Raw genomic sequence first — 18,439 nt, 5'->3', positions numbered from 1 at the left:
TCATCCTGTTCCTTACGCTGTTAGATAATATTTGTAAGATATCTACTGTTGTTCAGTAAAATGTTTACAGGCAAAATCCATCTAAATAGGAATTCACGTGATCAAGATTTTCAGCTGAGAATGAAAAATGTCTTCATGCAGATTTACTGTTTTGACCAACAGAAAGCTGCTTGATTTTAAAGAGATCTTTATGTGAGCTGTGCTTCATACGTTGCTACGCTATTAACAATAGAAAATTATCCTTGTTTTGCCCACCAAAATTTCACTAATGTGACTACACCTTACAAAAAGAGCATGTTGTTAGGTAAAAAACCCCCAAACATGCTGTGATCATTTAAAATGGGTCAGTATAGACATTTTTTTTTTTACAAAAAAAGCATTTATTACCATCTGTAATCTGTCTATACAAACAGAAAATGGTTAGTGTTGCAGAAATGGTAAAGTTTAATAAATAAGGGCCCTTCAGTCTAACAACTAATCATGGTGTTGTGATATTTTTCTCAGCCACGTCAATAGGACTGCAATGTACAATGACATTATATGAAACATTAACAGAAATCTAAAAATACTGACATGAAAACTGGTGTTCTGCATACAAGTCACATATTTTATAATTTCATATTCTATGTTAACATAACCATGATAGCAAGGGATTTTTACTGCAAGTGGATACAACTGTGACCAAAACTGGTAATAGTATTTCTTTGTTGTTCAAGTTTCACAACTGTAACTTGGAGCTAAAGAGATGATTGGGGAATATTAGTCCACATTGGTTCCTTTGGTCCCAGAATGAAAGTGAGCAAGACACAAACTAAAGTTCAGTCCTAGATCTGGCTGAGAGGGAGGAATTTCTGGTAGTAACTCTTAGTAACATCGATCATCAGTTCCTGTGTACATTCAGGGAGCTCTCCTGAAAACAGACCTGAAATATAGAACAAAAAAAAAGCTTAGGCTCTGTTTATATTCATAGAATGATATTCAAAAACACTTTACTAAAAAATATATCACTTACAGTAAATAAATAAAATAATTAGGGGTGTCAATGTTAACGCATGCGATTAATCTAAAAAATTTAATGCGTTAATATTTTTTTAACGCAAATTAATCGTTTGATAAGGTTTGACCCCAACTTCTTCCTGTCATCACAGCACGGAAGGTTATCTATTGTGTGATGAGGGTACAGCACCAGTGTTGCCAGGGTAACGGCACAAGTGGGCTATTTTGAAAATACAGTCGCGGGAAAAATTACAGAGCCGTGGGTTGCGGTTTTTTGGGCTACTTTTATAATGTACCGCATCCGCCCAAAGTGTATATAGACAAATAAAAATTAAAATAGATCCTTTTATAATGTGTATTATACTTGGAATGTATCCCCAGCAACTTAAGAACAGAGAGGCGGTTATAACATCAAACAATGTGAGTTTCAGCAGAGCAGCAGAAATAAACATGACAACAGCCTCTATAGATTATATAAGATAATAAACACACGATTACGATAGGATGTTTGTATGTGATTTTCTTGAGTTAAATGTGTACATCTGAAATGCTAATTTGTGCAGCATATAAAAGGCTATAAATAGCACATTTTAACAACAGTAAACGACCAAATTCCACATGTGATCGTAAAAGGAAGTTATTACAAACACTCAATGGTGGTTTGAAGTGAGTTCTGAGTAAAAGTGCACTATTAATCTCATAAATTGTCTTATGTAGCATGATGCTAATGTTAGCTCTAATGCAGCTGCAGAACAGGTCCAATTCTTCTTCATAATGCATTTTGTCATAATACTTCACGTAAGGTTGCAAGAAAATGTTTTTTTGTATTTATTTAGAAATACTTTTGATAATAGTTGGGTAAATGTATTCTGGGATTGAAGCGATGTGGCTTGGTAAACGTTTTATTGTCAGTTTAAAGGCTGATAATGGCTGAATAAAAACAAAAGAATAATGATAAAATAATAATAAGGATTATGTCTCATACCTGGCAGAAGTGTGAAAGGTTCTGTTTCCTTAAACTAGTTTGTCATGCATCTTTATTTCAACACATTTACAGGTAAATCCTAGTATTTTGAATTTGTGATTAATCATGATTAATCACAGTCCATGACTGTCATTAACGCGATTAAATTGTTTAATCGATCGACAGCACTAAAAATAATATATCTGAAGGTGCCAACCTGGACAGCCAGAGAAAACTGTAAACGGAGGAACCACCGTCTCTGGGGGAAGGACCGTATTATCCAGTATCTTACAACAGTCCTTCAAGACACAGCGCCGACCCTAAAAAAACATGTATGGCAATTAAGCACCACCAGGTAAAAATGTTGGATAATGGGAGGATAGAGACAAAGGAGCTACTTACAATTACACAGTTTTTGCCAATGTGGACGTATGATCCTATCTGTGCAGCATTGACAACACAGTCCTCCTCTATGAACACATGATCCCCAATATGCAAGGGGAAGAAAGCCACGCTGATGTACACAGAACAAGAAAAGTTCAATCACACAAACAGTATCAGTGAGAAAACAGATGTTCTGCATTAAACAAGCAGCACTGCTCACCCTTTGCTGAATTTCTTGAACGGGGGTCTGATCACACTCCGACTTTTAATGACACAGTGGCGCCCGACTCTGACATTAGCGAGATCTCCTCTGATGATACAGTCATTCATCACGATAGTCTGAAAGAAGAGGCCATTTACATAGTTAACACATTGCTGGTGAACATAAGACGAAATACATACATACATAAACTCACCTTTCCATTGAGAACAATGTTTTGACTGCCACAAAGAACTGATTGTCTGCTGACTTTGTTGCCTGATGCCTAACGCAGAGAAATCAAATGTGAACGTTACCATCACATGACGGTCCCGCTCCGGGCTGATGTGAGCATTTAATAAACACCGTGTGCAAAAGATACAGACGTTTACGGACTATTAAGTTATGACAAACTAACACTTGTGCTGGTGAATTATCTTTGTTTATAATACAATACACATTCGTTTTGCAGAGACATACTAACATTACTATTAATTTACGTATTACTAGCAACCGCTTGATTCAGCTGACGGATATTATCGATTTTATTAACATACCGTCTCAATGTATTCAGCCTTGTTGTATAATATTTCACACAGCTCCATCTCTGCACAATTATTGTTGTTTTGCTGGCGACCCACTTCAGACGAGCAGCAGCTGTCAACCGCTCCCTCGCGATTTCCGCTTCCGGTTAGTGCCAAGACATCACTTGCAGAACGTAATAAGCTATAAGATGACAAGGAAACATTTTTTTAATTATTTTTGATATAACTTCATTGCATATACACAAATATGTTAACAATATATATATATATATATATATATATATATAATATGTTTTATATATATGCATAAAACAACAAACATCGAACAGAAATGTCTCCGTTCATTTACCATTTCAGTTAATTTATCATTTTTAATTAAATGTGTATGCGTTTTATGCTTTGGATTCGAATGTATTACGAATCAAATTTGATTTATGCATGAAGTCGTGTTATTATTATTTTTAGTTTTTGTTCTATTTTTTATTCTTCTTTTTATTATCTGTGTTTTTTTGTTTTTTGTTTGTTTTTTTGTTCTGTCAGTGTCATTCTGTTACACTGTGGAAGCTTCTGTCACGAAAACAAATTCCTCATATGTGTAAACATACCTGGCAATAAAAGCTCATTCTGATTCTGCAAATTTGTGTAACCTGCTAAACCCTCTTTAACCGCATGATGGCGCTGCCGTATCGTTTCACAGATTTAACTCCCGCGGTCCCGCAGTACGGAGGCGGTATTGTTTTGAAATGTGCTTCATTAATCCACAGAGCTCTGCGGTCGTGGGCTAAAATATCACCCACGATGTTGATGAGCTTTTTTTTTCGTCTGTAAAAAAAAAAGGTTTACATCGAAATAATGTTAAAGTTTACTATGCAAAAGTTAGTGTAGTATGCAAATTCCCTTAAAACTAATAAGATGCGCCATAAATTATAGTAAAATATGGACTGTGAGCTAGGGTTGCACGATATACCGGTACTATGGTAGTATCGCGATACTAAAGCTTAAAAATACCCACGGTGTCATTGCATTTTTTAAACGGTAGTATCGTCCATAAGATATGTTGCATGCACGGCGGGAACACTGTTTAAAACGTTCATTTGAACATGCATGCCAGCAGAAACAGAAAGTTGATTACCAAATGTCTTTCTGCTGTGCTCTGTGTAGTAGGCTACAGGCTGTGTATGCGCTTTATATAGTATTGAGTGTTTCCGGACGCTTCAGTTCAGTTTGCAATGAGAAGTGGCACTTGCACGTCGTTGTTCATGCTGCAGTTTATCAGAAGAAAGGGTCTGATGCAGACCGTCTGATAAAAAATAGCAGCTCAAGCATCACTTATTCAACATCATATCTTACAAGAAAGTATTCTCACAGTTTTATTCATTTGGCCACTTAGACCACAACAAGAACAAGTGTAATAGCCTAGTTCGTTTCTGGAAGCATCTTCGCGATCAGAATGCAATTCCATTCATCAGCATAGCAGCTTTGCACTTTGTTCTTATCAATCATATATATAATATATATATATATATACAGTGGTGTGAAAAAGTGTTGGCCCCCCTTCCTGATTTTAATTTTTTTGCATGTTTGTCACACTTTAATGTTTCAGATCATCAAACAAATTTAAATATTAATCAAAGATAACACAAGTAAACACAACATGCAGTTTTTAAATGAAGTTTTTTTATTATGAAGGGAAACAAAATCCAAACCCACATGGCCCTGTGTGAAATAGTGCTTGCCCCCTAAACCTAATAACTGGTTGTGCCACCCTTTGCAGCAACAACTGCAATCAAGCGTTTGCGATAACTGGCAATGAGTCTTTCACATCGCTGTGGAGGAATTTCGGCCCACTCTTCTTTGCAGAATTGTTGTAATTCAGCCACATTGGAGGGTTTTCGAGCATGAATGGACTGTTTAAGGTCATGCCACAGCATCTCAATTGGATTTAAGTCCAGACTTTGATTTGGCCACTCCAAAACCTTAATTTTGTTTTTCTTGAGACATTCAGAGGTGGACTTGCTGCTGTGTTTGGAATCATTGTCCTGCTGCATAACCCAAGTGCACTTGAGCTTGAGGTCACAAACTGATGGCCGGACATTCTCCTTCAGGATTTTCTGATAGAGTGCAGAATTCATGGTTCCATCAATTATGGCAAGTCATCCAGGTCCAGAAGCTGCAAAGCAGCCTCGGACCATCACACTACCACCACCATGTTTGACTGTTGGTATGATGTTCTTTTTATGAAATGCTGAGTTGGTTTTACGTCAGATGTAATGGGACACATACCTTCCAAAAAGTTAAAAGTATCAGTCCACAGAATATTTGCCCAAAAGTCTTGGGGATAATCAAGATATTTTTTGGCAAATGTGAGACGAGCCTTTGTGTTATTTTTGGTCAGCAATGGCTTTTGCCTTGGAACTCTCCCATGGATGCTGTTTTTGCCCAGTCTCTTTCTTATTGTTGAATCATGAACACTGACCTTAATTGAGGCAAGTGAGGCCTGCAGTTCTTTTAGATGTTGTTCTGGGTTCTTTTATGACCTCCTGGATGAGTCATCTTTGTGCTCTTGGAGTAATTTTGGTAGGCCGGCCACTCCTGGGAAGGTTCACCACTGTTCCAAGTTTTCTCCATTTGTGGATAATGGCTCTGACCATGGTTTGCTGGAGTCCCAAAGCCTTAGAAATGGCTTTATAGCCCTTTCCAGACTGATACATGTAAACTATTTTGTTTCTCATCTGTTTATGAATTTCTTAAGATCACGGAATGATGTGTTGCTCTTTAAACATGCTTCACTTTGTCAGACAGGTTCTATTTAAGTGATTTCTTGATTCAACAGGTCTGGCAGTAAGCAGGCCTGGGTTTGGCTAGTGAAATTTAACTCCGCTTTCTAAAATAATGTCGTTAATCACAGTTCTTTCATGATTTAATAGGAGGGGGCAATACATTTTTCACGTAGGGCTAGGTAGGTTTGGACAGCTAATAAATGAAATCATCATTTAAAAATGGCATTTTGTATTTACTTGCATTATCTTTGTGTAATATTAAAATTTGTTTGATGACCTGAATCTTTTAAGTGTGACAAATATGCAAAAAATTTTAAATCAGGAAGGGGGCCAACACTTTTTCACACCACTGTATATATATATATATATATATATATATATATATTAACATTATAAATAAATAAATATGTTTTAATATACATGCTGCTAACTTGGAAATTTCAAGAAAATGGTCCTGACAGTTCAGCAAGACACAAGCAAGAGTCAAGAGTGCTGTTTTTGTTTCGTTTCTGTGTTCGAAACTTCGAATCCAAATAATCCACTAAGCCATTCATAAATACACAGTCATTTGATTCGCTCCTGAAGGATTCAGCCGTTTTGAAAGAACACTTGCTGCCACCTACTGGCGGTTTTAAGTTTCCCATCTAAAAGTAGTTTTTTCCCAACATATTTCTATATTCAGAGTTTTATATTTAAAACAATCTCATAACATTATTTATGCAATTATAAATTAAGTCTAAATGTATAAAAACCACATCTAAATGTCACTTTATGCTGCTTCTGTGCAGTGCTAATATGAGTTTTGTTTACATCATTTCACGGATAACTATAGCCAGTCATTCATTCACATTAATGAAGTATTCAGAGAAAAATCTTATCTGTTTTCATTTACATCTATTTATTTATGATATTTATGACATTTTGTAGAATTTAATTTTAAATTAACACAATACTGCATGGTATCATGATATTTCAGCTGGTATAGTATCGTAAGACATTTTTATGGTATCGTGACAACCCTACTGTGAACAAAGACTATAGAGCAGGCTACCCTTAAAGTGACTTTGCTGTTAATTTAGCTTGCACTATAATCTAATTAGTCCAATAAAAAAATAATTTCCATTTGGTTTTTATATATATTTTTTTAGCACATAATTCTGTCCAGTCCAAGCGCCTCTGCAGTAGGCCGATTTCTGTTTACTCATGAGCTGGGAACAATACACAGCCCCCTCACCTTGACTCAAATGTGCTCAAGCAAATACAGTGTTGTGTAAGATGGTCCTGTAATCCCTCGCTGACCACATCTGCCAGCTTTAAATTCTCTTAAAGTTATACAATCCCACAGATCAGTTATCACAATATTATAGCTGAGGTCACTTTGACATTGTATTGACTAGTTATTCAATTGTATACACAGCTATAGGTTACATTGTGTGCTCCTACAACCTACATCCCTCCTCGTGGTCCGTTGCCCTTCGTGTATCTTTAACAGAAACAGTTAACTGTAAAATCTATTTTTATTAGACCAGGCAGAGAAATATGTAGATGATTGGCTGCTGGCGTCTGTGTGGGATGATTTGTCTTGCCCGTTTGAGTCTTTATCAATAGATTTACATCAGGAAAACATACCCAGCATCTGAACTCAAGAAACTATTTATATGCCTCCAAGCACTGAGGAGGTGCCTTTATCTCCTTGTATATCTGCTGAAGGGACTGTTTTAATGTTCACATAAGGAAGACTTCACTGTTTTCATCACCAAATGTGGTATTTTATTCTGTCTTGTCCAGTGATTACTGCCTCTGCAGTGTTTGTCAGGGCTCTTTAAATAACATAAACTATTTTCATACTTTTCTGAATCATGCTTCTCTTAGCAGTGAAGTTCTCACCACTAGCTGAGCTAAAAATAGTACAGGGGTCACTGTGTCTAGAGAATGTGCTTTTAGGTACTGTGTGTGTGTGCGTGTGTAAATGCACAGTATAAGATATGTGGAGTCTTGCCATCATCGTATAGTCATCACCGCAGTGGCCAGGGTTTCACAAGGGCTTTATATAATACATACAGCCTCCATGTCTGTGGGCGATGGACACGCTATCTATCTGTTGAGATGAGCCAGTGGAGCCAAAGTCAGGACTGTATTGAGTGTGTCGAGATGATTTGTTCAGGTTGTGCTTAAAGAGAAAAGGAAAACTGGAGGCACTGTTACCTTTTCTCCTTTCTCTCTGTCCTTTAATTGTTATATCTTTCTCTCCTGATACGGAGTGTGTAGGTTTTGTCTCTGTTGAGTGGTTATGTAATGCTTCCTGTTTTGGGAAAATGCTATCTAATGCTATCATCCCTGCAACTGGATCATATGTATTGAGTCATATAATTACTTTGGTATAATGGCCATTTGAAACAGATGGTTGGCAAGGCATGCTGTGTGCAGTAAATATATAAACAATACTGTTCAAAAGTCAAGATTATTCTCATCAAAGGTGCATTTTGTCAATATACAGTAATAGTTATATTATTGTTATAATATTTTTGAAATATTATTACAATTAAAATGTCCTGTTTTCTATTTAAATATATTTAAAAATATAATTTATTCCAGTGATGCAAAGCTGAATTTTCAGCATCATTACTTCATCAGTCTTCAGTGTCACATGATCCTTCAGAAATGATTCTTATATGCTGATTTCCTGCTCAAGAAACATTTATTATTATTATTATCAATGTTGAAAACAGTTGTGCTGCTTAATATTTTTCTGGAAACTGTAACATTATTTTAATTATTCTTTGATGAACAGAAAGTTAAAAAGAACAATATTTATTTGAAATAGAAATATTTTGTGACATTATTAACATCTTTTCTGTCACTTTTGATTAAAATGAATGCATCCTTGCTGACCCCAAACTTTTGAATGGTAGTATATAAACAAATTTTGTATTTGTAGCATATTTAAAATGTCAGTTATAGCTCAAACGTGAATTCTGAGCTCATATGCTGTATCATCTGGTATATGTTTCCTTGTTCACACATAAAATAAATCATTTTTTAGCAATACAATCAACTAATCTGACTAATTTATTCATAAAATCTATAACTAATACAGAGGTTAGCTGTGAATAAATGAACAGATAGAATGACAGTACACAGGATATTCTAAACAATTATTTAGAAAAAAAGTTGTGGTAAAAGGGAAAGGAAATGCAGGTGTCAAATGCATTTATTTATTTATTTTGAATGTTTAGTTTGATAAGTATGATGTTGGTGTGTTCTGAATTTTAATTTTTAAATGTCAACTACCCATGTTTGCACAATATTACACCTTGGTGTAACACATTCTATTAATACAGCACTGAGAAAATAACCCTGACCCTGACATAAAAAGCACAGTTCTTAATGATCAATTACCTATAGGCCTATATACTTAAAAAAAAAAAAAAATTGCAACAACAACATGATTACATTCATGTTCTTCATCCAAAGCAATTAACAGCACCCAAATTGCAAAAATATTCCCCTTAATAGCCTTGTTCACACGTAATAAAGAATCAAAGACCTTCTAAGCACCACTCTGCCTTAAGCACCTCTAATTAGCCGAGTCTGTCTGTTTTAGCATTCCTGTAATCTTTATATCTGACAACAAATAAATAAATAAATGATTAATCAGATTCAATCATGAAAAGACAAAGAGAGGGGACAATTATGTGAAATATGCTTTTGTGTCTGAAAAACAATGGACACCTTTGAGGTTTCACCAGCACTGTGTGTCCTGTCCTTGCTTTGGTGCTCCATAGTGAGGTGACCTGATTTTGCAGGCACTGAGGGAAAGGCCTTTCTCTGTGGAGGTTAAGACAGCCTGTCTGAGTCAGAATGCATGTATAAGTAACCATCACACTTACCGTCCTTTTCCTGCTTTTCACATCAGTCTAAATGAAGATGTGCGCTCATTTGAACAGAATGTATGAGAACTGGATAAATAACCAGGCCTTTCAAGTATAGACCTTCATGATAAAATTAAAGTTAAATTATTATTATTATTTATTTTTATTTTTTTACATTTTTAACTATTGTACATGTTATACTTGACAGTTAATCTAGAACTGAGTATTCAAACTGGGGTCCCAGGACTCCCAGAGGGCCCCGAGGAGAGAGAAAAAAAATAGGAGAGAAAAAGTTATTTCTTAAAAATATATATTTTAGAGACGTCAATGTGAATACGTTAACTTCTGACATGAAGGACATTTTAATATTATTAGTATTATTATTAGATATTAGTTAATATATTATAGTATACACTATACTATAAATAGGACAAGCCATTCCTATTTTTTCAAACTAAACCTTCTGAAATTATTTATATTAAAATTTTTAAATATATCATTATTATTATTAACAACAACAATTCATATTTTGCACTAATTATTATTATTATTCATTATATGTTATTGTTATTATTATTCTGTTCATCTGTCCTTTTTTTATTATATTAATCTAAAAAAAATGTATATACAGTTGTCTTTATGTTTTAGAAAGGGGGTCTCTCACAAGGGTATCATATTTGGGGGCTTTATGGCATTAAAAATTTTGAAAACCCCTGCACTACAAGACACTACAAGACACTACAAGACACTACAAGACATTATGTGTAAAAACATCCCACAGTTAATCCCATTCTATCTGAGAAGTGCAGGCAATTTAGTCTAATTCATAAAATATGGTGCCATAAAACGTTACCAAGAATTACATAATTACGTTATGCAAGCACTATAATCCATATTCTAGATTTGGGAGGTGATTTGCTGTAACGAGGAAGTGCTGGATGCAGGTATTAGTCGTAACATAGTGTGATGTGCCCAAACAACGTTGCATAACATTTTAAATCAGCTCTACGCCGTATTCCATGTTACCCATATGCCACCTTGAGAGTGGCTCAGGTCAACAATCATGCACAGGTAATACACTTAAAAGAGTTTAACGATGAAACATACTTTATGCTTGATGTTTACTTATGACGCCATCAGTTCTGCATGTCTTTGACGTAGGTCACCGTGTCTGCTGTCAGTCTGGGGATGTCCCTCGTAGGGCAGGCCTGATTTGGTGGCATCTGGCTGGAGTGTCACATTGACAGCTGTGTCTCGGTGCCAAGCAGAGCGGCTAGTGACAGGTGTGTCCTGCCAAAGGGACGCATACAGACACACACTTCCAAACAGTCTCTGGACATCAGACACTTTCCTCTGTCTCTCTCCGACGGCTACCGGCACAATGCAGGGCTCTTTCCTCCAGGCCCGCTGTGAACAGCCAATCATGACCACAGATTGGGGTCTTCCTCTGATCATCGCTCTTCTGCTACTGGGGCTCCTCTACGTGTTCCTCTACCTGCCTGCAATCACGCAAAGAGCCCTGCTGGAACAGGCCCTCGCCAACCAGACCGCCAGCGAGGACTTCCTTCCTAAAGACGACTGAGCAGAGGTTTGCATTCGTCCACCTAGGACTGACACAACTGTTTTCATTGTGTCCTTCTATGCAAGTAACCTGAACCTTGAAACCCATGAAGCAGCGTTTCTTTATCAGATGGTGATGTGGAGACACAGGCGGCCCCAGCGTTTCTTTTTGGTAGTTTTTGCTTTATGCACAAAACTAAGACTCCAAGAATAGATCCAGCTCTGGAGATGTGAATGGTGAATCATATTTTACCACAGTTGGAGGAGGAGGAGGACTGTGCAGCTCTGAGATTTCTCGCCTCATAGGACCTCCTTGTGTTTCCAGTCCAGCCCGAGGGAGAGGAATTAGTCATACTGAAGTCATCATTGCAGCTTATCGTGTCAGCCAGAAAGAATCACTATGATATTAGAACTTGTAAATATTCTGTTTAAAATCCCTGCTCAATCAAACCAGCACAAGTATAATCTGTTCAGCTCGAGAAAGGTGGGTGCCTTTGGATGTAAACCAGTAAAAAATGAAAAATAGTAATTGTTGTAAATGTAAAAGGAATGATTGTGATTGGCTGATCTGTCATTTTTTGTCAAAACATTCAGACTTTTAAGAGATGTATGCATAATTTATGAGATATATGTTTCTTTTAAGAGATTCGTGTGTGGTTTATTTGCTCTTTTACCACAAAATGTAGATGAATTTCATACATAATATTCAACAAATTGCATGTAATGTTTTTGAACCCCATGCACTTTGTAAATGATTCATATTTATGACAAGATCTTATTTATACAATATTTAAGCCAATAAAGTTCTGTATTGCTCTATGTCGTGAAACGATGTGTTTATATCATTGTTAGAATGAGTTGCTTCATCTTTCATCATTAAATTGAATGTGGCCGCTGACTGTGATCTGTGGTTATGTTCAGGGAACAGGACGATGGAGGGCAGACTTCTACTTTGTTGAAATCCTGCAGCCTCCACTGTGATGTAACAAAGTCTTTTGCAGCCAGCATATGTATGCAAGTGTGTGTGAGTGTGTGGGTGAGAGAGATAGAGAGCAAATCATAGAGCTGATATCATGATATTGTCAAACAGGAATAAGAAAAATAAGATATTAACGATTTTAAGACCCCTACTGATTTCAGTTATGTGCCATTAAAAGAATAAAAACTGTATACAAAAGAGAATTTTTAACGTAGACTAAATTTAAAATTATTTTTTATTCAAAATGATTAAATCAACACACTATCAGTTTAATAAATAGATACGAATACATGAGTGTCTTAGTAAATGGCTGTGCTCTAAAGTGCTTAAGACATTATGAGAGCAAGGATTCAGTGGATTTCTAGGATCATGGTGCTTTTGTACGGTGAAGTAAGCTGTTTTAATCAACAGCCTTCAATAAAAAGGAGATCAATTTTGTTTTATTGTATTTGACGGGAGTGCCCCATCAACAGATTAGCGCTTAATCTCTCACTGTTTTTGACTCTGGCAGTGAATGTGGAGTGTCCACTAATCTCACTTGTTTGTGTACATGGAAAAAGATGTTCAGCAAATTGTATGCTATGCATTCGTGTGAACGTGTCTAATTAAAGGAACAGTTTTATCCCATATTTGCTTAAATTAGTAGTTAAACCAAATGAAAATTCTGCCGCTATGTAACTTGTTAGCCTACAATACTTTGATCATTTTTCTCACCGTCGAAGCTCTGAAATGGACTACAACAGCTATATGGACTTCAAAAATGGCGCCTAACACCATTCACGCTAAACGTAATTGGTTCCCATGCCATGTGTCTCCTGACCAAACGTCTTTGACCCCAATGGCGCCATATTTGATAAAAAAAAAAAAATAAAAAATAAATATATATATATATATATATATATATATATATATAGTATAAAAATACAACAATAGAAAGAGGTTTCCAAGAAAGAAAATTCTTAGAATATTCACCATGGAGGTAAAAAAATCTGGGTTTTGAATGTTATGAGGTAAGTAACAAATTGTGAACTATATATTTAAATACAAAACTCTCATTTTAAATGAATATACAAGGAAGACCATTGTATGTGTTTACTGTAGCTAAGAGCAACAATTTCATACAACGTGGTAGATTGATTTATATAGACACCACATCCACCTGTCATGTAAAAGGGTTAATACACAGTCATCCATGACACCATTTGAACAGATATAATGCTTTTTGATCTGGGCTGGGGAGCTCTATTTGCTAAATGACTGTTAAATCTTCTCTGGTGATGTTGGGAGTGGGGAGGTGGGGTGGCGGGTGTTTTCAACTAAGGCTTACGCAGAAAAGATGCCCTAAATGTGTGTTCATGTGGGTTAATGCTCGAAGACAGAGCCATTAAAGTTTTACCATGACAGCAATGTTTTATTGAGCAGCTTTCTCTGGACTGGGAGATGCCAAAAGTTGAGGCAAAAACCTTGCAGCAAATGCAGACCTCCTTATTTGTTTGTGTGAAAAATATAAGTTTTCTTTGACATGAGCTATGTGTCAATGTGTTTATATATAGCTCATATGTGACCCTGGACCAAAAAAACAGTCATAAGGGTCAATTTTTTAAAATTGAGATTGATACATCATATAGGCTACATCAAAGCCGAATGAATACGCTTTCCATTGATGTATGGTTTGTTATGATTGGACAATATTTGGCCGAGATACAACTATTTGAAAATCTGGAATCTGAGGGTGCAAAAAATCGAAATATTGAGAAAATCACCTTTAAAGTTGTCCAAATTAAGTTCTTAGCAATGCATATTAATAATCAAAAAGGGTCACATATTATAAATGACTGGGCTCAATTTTATATTATATTATTTTATATTTTAGTATATTTTATATACTAAATTATGTTATGTTGGATTGGGTTTGTGTTTTTACAATTATCTAAAAGCGAAATAGTTCAACCAAAAATGAATCATCATTTATGTTAGGGGTGGGCGATATGGCAAAAATATTATATCACGATTTATTTTAGAAATATCACGATTTCACGATTTTATCACGATTCTTTGTGCAGCCTAAATAATTTCCCTGTTATAAAGACAAAGCCTTTCAAGGTAACAAAATATAAATAAGAATGGTGGATATTTAGGCCAAAGTGGGTGAAGATAAAAAATCTTTGTCATTATTTTATCTTTGTTATTAAAAATAAAAACAAAGATACACATTACAAATACACATAATATACAAACAGTGCTTTATTTTCAGGTACAATAGGTGTATTTAGCAGGAGCATTCAAGAAATTGAATGAACAAATACAAAAATAAAACACTTTATAGATCGATTCCTATTAAAGCAACTGTATTATTATTTTTTCTCTTTGCATTTTGTTGTTTTAACATTACATAATAAAAATGATATCATCTGTCTGTCAATTCTGGCATAGTGTTTTATTTTTATACCATCATTTACTCACTCAAAATTAGTTTTAAACCTGAATGAGTTTCTTTCTTCTGCTGAAAATAAATGCTATTTTGAAGAAGGTGGAAAACCAAACAGTCGATGCTCCATAGTGACTTCCATAGTATTTTTTTTTCCTTCTATCAAATTCAATGTGGACCAGCAACTGTTTGGTTACACATTCTTCAAAATATCTTCTTTTGTGTTGAGCACAAAAAAAAAAAGAAGAAAGAAATTAATACAGGTTTAGGACAACACGTGAGTGAGTAAATAATGACAGAAATGTAATTTTAAGGTGAACTATCTCTTTAATTACAGTCAGCAGCATGTTTAGTCGGCTACTATCCTTTTCTCTCAACTGTTTACTTTCATTTTATACATAACCAACTGAGTCTATATGTAAACCTTATGTGTTTTGACAGTATTAGCGCAAAACATAACTTAGTTCAGTAATCAGGCGCTGTTAGACAGGCTTTTTAACGCGCGCGCTTCGGGTGTACGAGCTCAGAAAAAGCGGGCGTCAGACAAGTTTGAATGAAACGTTAAACCAGCAAGGCTTTAAAACACACGCAAATAATGTACTTTTGTGATTGCGAATAAGTGCAGTGTCCCGTGAGAGTAACTCTACCGCGGAGTTAACATTGATGTGAATGTATGTGGCGTTGTACAGTACATAGAGGCGGCGGCGCCGGAACAGCAGCTGATAGAATGTGTGCTGTAGCGCGATACTAGGATATTTCTGCAAAAGCAGATCGTGGAGAGATTATCGTCCACGATCAAAAATCGTCATATCGCACACCCCTAATTTATGTCATCATCAGTGTCTTTCTAAACATGTATGACTTTCTTAGACATTCATAATGGTCTTGCAACAACACGAGGGTGAGTAAATGATGACAGAATTTTAATTTTTGGATGAACTACCACTTTAAAATGTGTTTGCTACTATAGCAAAAGTAAATATGATCTCTAATGACTCATAAATATGTTGATGGGCTTTCTTTGATGGTGCAGAAGGAACTGAGCATCATTCAATCTCTATGGCAGAGTTCCAGTTTCATAAAAGTGCTCCAGCATGTGCAACCTCATGGGATCAAGCAAAAGGATGCTGTACCGGAGGAGAGAACGAACAGATTACATGATGGACCTACACCGCTCTCTACCAGGGACCTCACTGACCCACCCTCCCCCTTCCGGAGGCAAATGGAAAGAGAAGGTCTGGTTATTTCTGTGATGTCTGTCCATGAATTGTTAATGCCTTTGAATTGGCTGACTGCGCTTTGCTGAGCCTGAGCTGGTTAATTAGACCTAAGGGACGGAGCAAGAGAGAGCAAAACTGACAAAGTGGCATTATATGCACAGTAGATCTCACCGGGTTGGGTGGGGAAAGAAATCTATGTGTCTGATGTTACAAATCTCACACAGTGTCAAAGTAACTTTTAAGGGAAACATCTGATATGGAATTGACGTGTATTGATATTATTTATATATGAATTGATATGTATTCAGTTAATTATTAGTTTTATTCAGCAAGGATGTATTAAACTGATCAGAAGTGACAGTAAAGACTTACATTGTTACACTCTAAAAAATGCTGGGTTAAATATGGACAAACCCAGCGATTGGGTTGTTTTCAACCAACAGTTGGGTCAAACAAATGCTGATGAACTTTCTATTCATCAAATAATTTCTTAAGCAGCAAATCAGCATATTGATTTCTGAAGGATCATGTGACACTGAAGACTGGAGTAATGATGCTGAAAATTATGCCATAAATTAAAAATAAAAATAAATCGAAAATAAATTAAAATACTGCTATTATAGTTATTTTAAATTGTAACAGTATTTTACAATATCATTATTTTTACTGTATTTTTCACTCTCAGAAAAAAAGGTACAAACTTTAGATACTAATGTGTAACTTTAAGGTACCAATATGAATGCTTAAAGGGTTACTCCACCCCAAATGAAAATTTTGTCATTAATCACTTACCCTCATGTCGTTCCAAACCCATAAAAGCTTCGTTCGTCTTCGGAACACAATTTAAGATATTTTGGATGAAAGCCGTGAGACTTGTGACTGTCCCATTGACTGCCAAGTAAATAACACTGTCAAGGCCAACGAGAATGCTTTTCGTACGTTATTCTGTGTCAGCCGCACAGATACGACTTCTACGTTTGTTTATGCTTTGATTTGAACGGAAACAGCGTATCCGTGTGGTGCGGCTGACACAGAACAGCGGACGCAGTTTGCATCCAGCAGATATTCTCCAAAATGGTGCTACAGTGACATGGAGGAGACAAATTGTTGAATAAAGTCGTTATTTTTGTTTTCTTTGCGTACAAAAAGTATTCTTGAGCTTCATAACGTTACGGTTGAACCACTGATGGCAGATGGACTATTCTGCCAATGTCTCTCATACTTTTCTGGGCCTTGACAGTGTTAATTGTTTGGCAGTCAATGGGACAGTCACAAGCCTCCCGGTTTTCATCCAAAATATCTTAAATTGTGTTTCGTGAAGACGAACAAAGCTATAATGGGTTTGGAACGACATGGGGGTAAGTGATTAATGACAAAATTTTCATTTTGGGTGGAGTAACCCTTTAGAGGTGTACCTTTTGAAAAGGTACCGGCCCAGTGACAGCTTTTGTAGCTTTTTTTCTGAGAGTGCTGTTCAAATAAATACAGCCTTTGTTTAGAGCATAAGAAACATTTAAAAACTCTACAGTAGTGTATACACTATTTAGATATTATGGTATCCCATATTTAGAATTATGGCGGCCCCAGCTTGTAAACTTCGGATCCTGCTCTAATCTGATGGTTTGCGTTATTCTGTGTTTTGTAGGTTTTTGCACTGTGGGTTTTATTTTCTTTAGCGTGCATTCAAATGTTCCCACTAAATATTTTATTTCAGCTGTGCATTCGGTCTGCACTGTCTGCAAGATATTTCCTCTTAGATTTATTAATAATCCACAACCATTTGTATGCTCTACTTCACTACATTTTAAACCCAACTGCAAATTAATTTTGAATGTTTTAAAAGAGTGTCTTGCAAGAGAACAACACAGAATCAAAGAATGCAGTCTTATTATCTTGCCATAAACATCAGTGCACTGGCAAATCTCCCACTGTTGCGAGCACACAGGAGAGTGCTATAAAAGGAAGACTGTGGTCTTAAAGCATGTACCCTGTATTTCTTCTTTTGGAATATTTCTAGAATCTTGTCGTCTCTCGGTCAGCGTGTTGCCATGGAATTCCCTGAGTGCCGCTCCCTCTCCTTATGTCACACAGTCAGTTAGAGTGAGTCAGTATTTTTCCACAGTAAGACATACAGCATATACAGCTGCCGTCAGTCTTAGCGGGCACACGGATGATGTGCACGGTTTGGAATGTCCCGTGGACTGTGCAACATGCTTAAAATGTTGACCTTGGCAAAAAAAATATTCAAGAAGATGCATATTTTAGATCCTTGAAAATGCGTTTTTCAGAATCTGTGAGTTCAGCGATTAATATTTATGGTAACATTTGATGATTTTACCTCTATCACAGCTGCTGATGATGTGAAATGTTGTGGATGACTTCGTCCCAGACCTATTCCCCATAAGGCACTGCTGCTTCTACACCACATGGTCTGCTAACAAAGCACCAGAGATTAAAGAGCTGTCAGCTCGGGGCTTTAATCTCCTAAAGAGGGACCGCTGGGGCACACAGG

General features: G+C 36.2%; 1 protein-coding gene across 1 annotated transcript; it reads right to left on the bottom strand.

Moving 5' to 3' along the window:
* Positions 1 to 356: 356 nt before the first annotated feature.
* Positions 357 to 3,256, bottom strand: dctn5 (dynactin 5). The gene is made up of 6 exons (XM_058771798.1): positions 3,101 to 3,256; positions 2,761 to 2,829; positions 2,565 to 2,683; positions 2,363 to 2,474; positions 2,178 to 2,280; positions 357 to 922 (listed from the first exon to the last, which is right to left on the bottom strand). The coding sequence occupies exons 1-6, from the start codon at positions 3,146 to 3,148 to the stop codon at positions 825 to 827; spliced, it is 549 nt and encodes a 182-aa protein (XP_058627781.1). The 5' UTR covers positions 3,149 to 3,256; the 3' UTR covers positions 357 to 824.
* Between the last annotated feature and the right edge of the window lie 15,183 nt (positions 3,257 to 18,439).

Source organism: Onychostoma macrolepis, chromosome 03 (assembly GCF_012432095.1).
Source record: "Onychostoma macrolepis isolate SWU-2019 chromosome 03, ASM1243209v1, whole genome shotgun sequence".
Lineage (NCBI taxonomy): Eukaryota > Metazoa > Chordata > Actinopteri > Cypriniformes > Cyprinidae > Onychostoma > Onychostoma macrolepis.
Note: the sequence above shows the minus strand (reverse complement) of the source record. Positions and strands in the feature narration are given on the sequence as shown.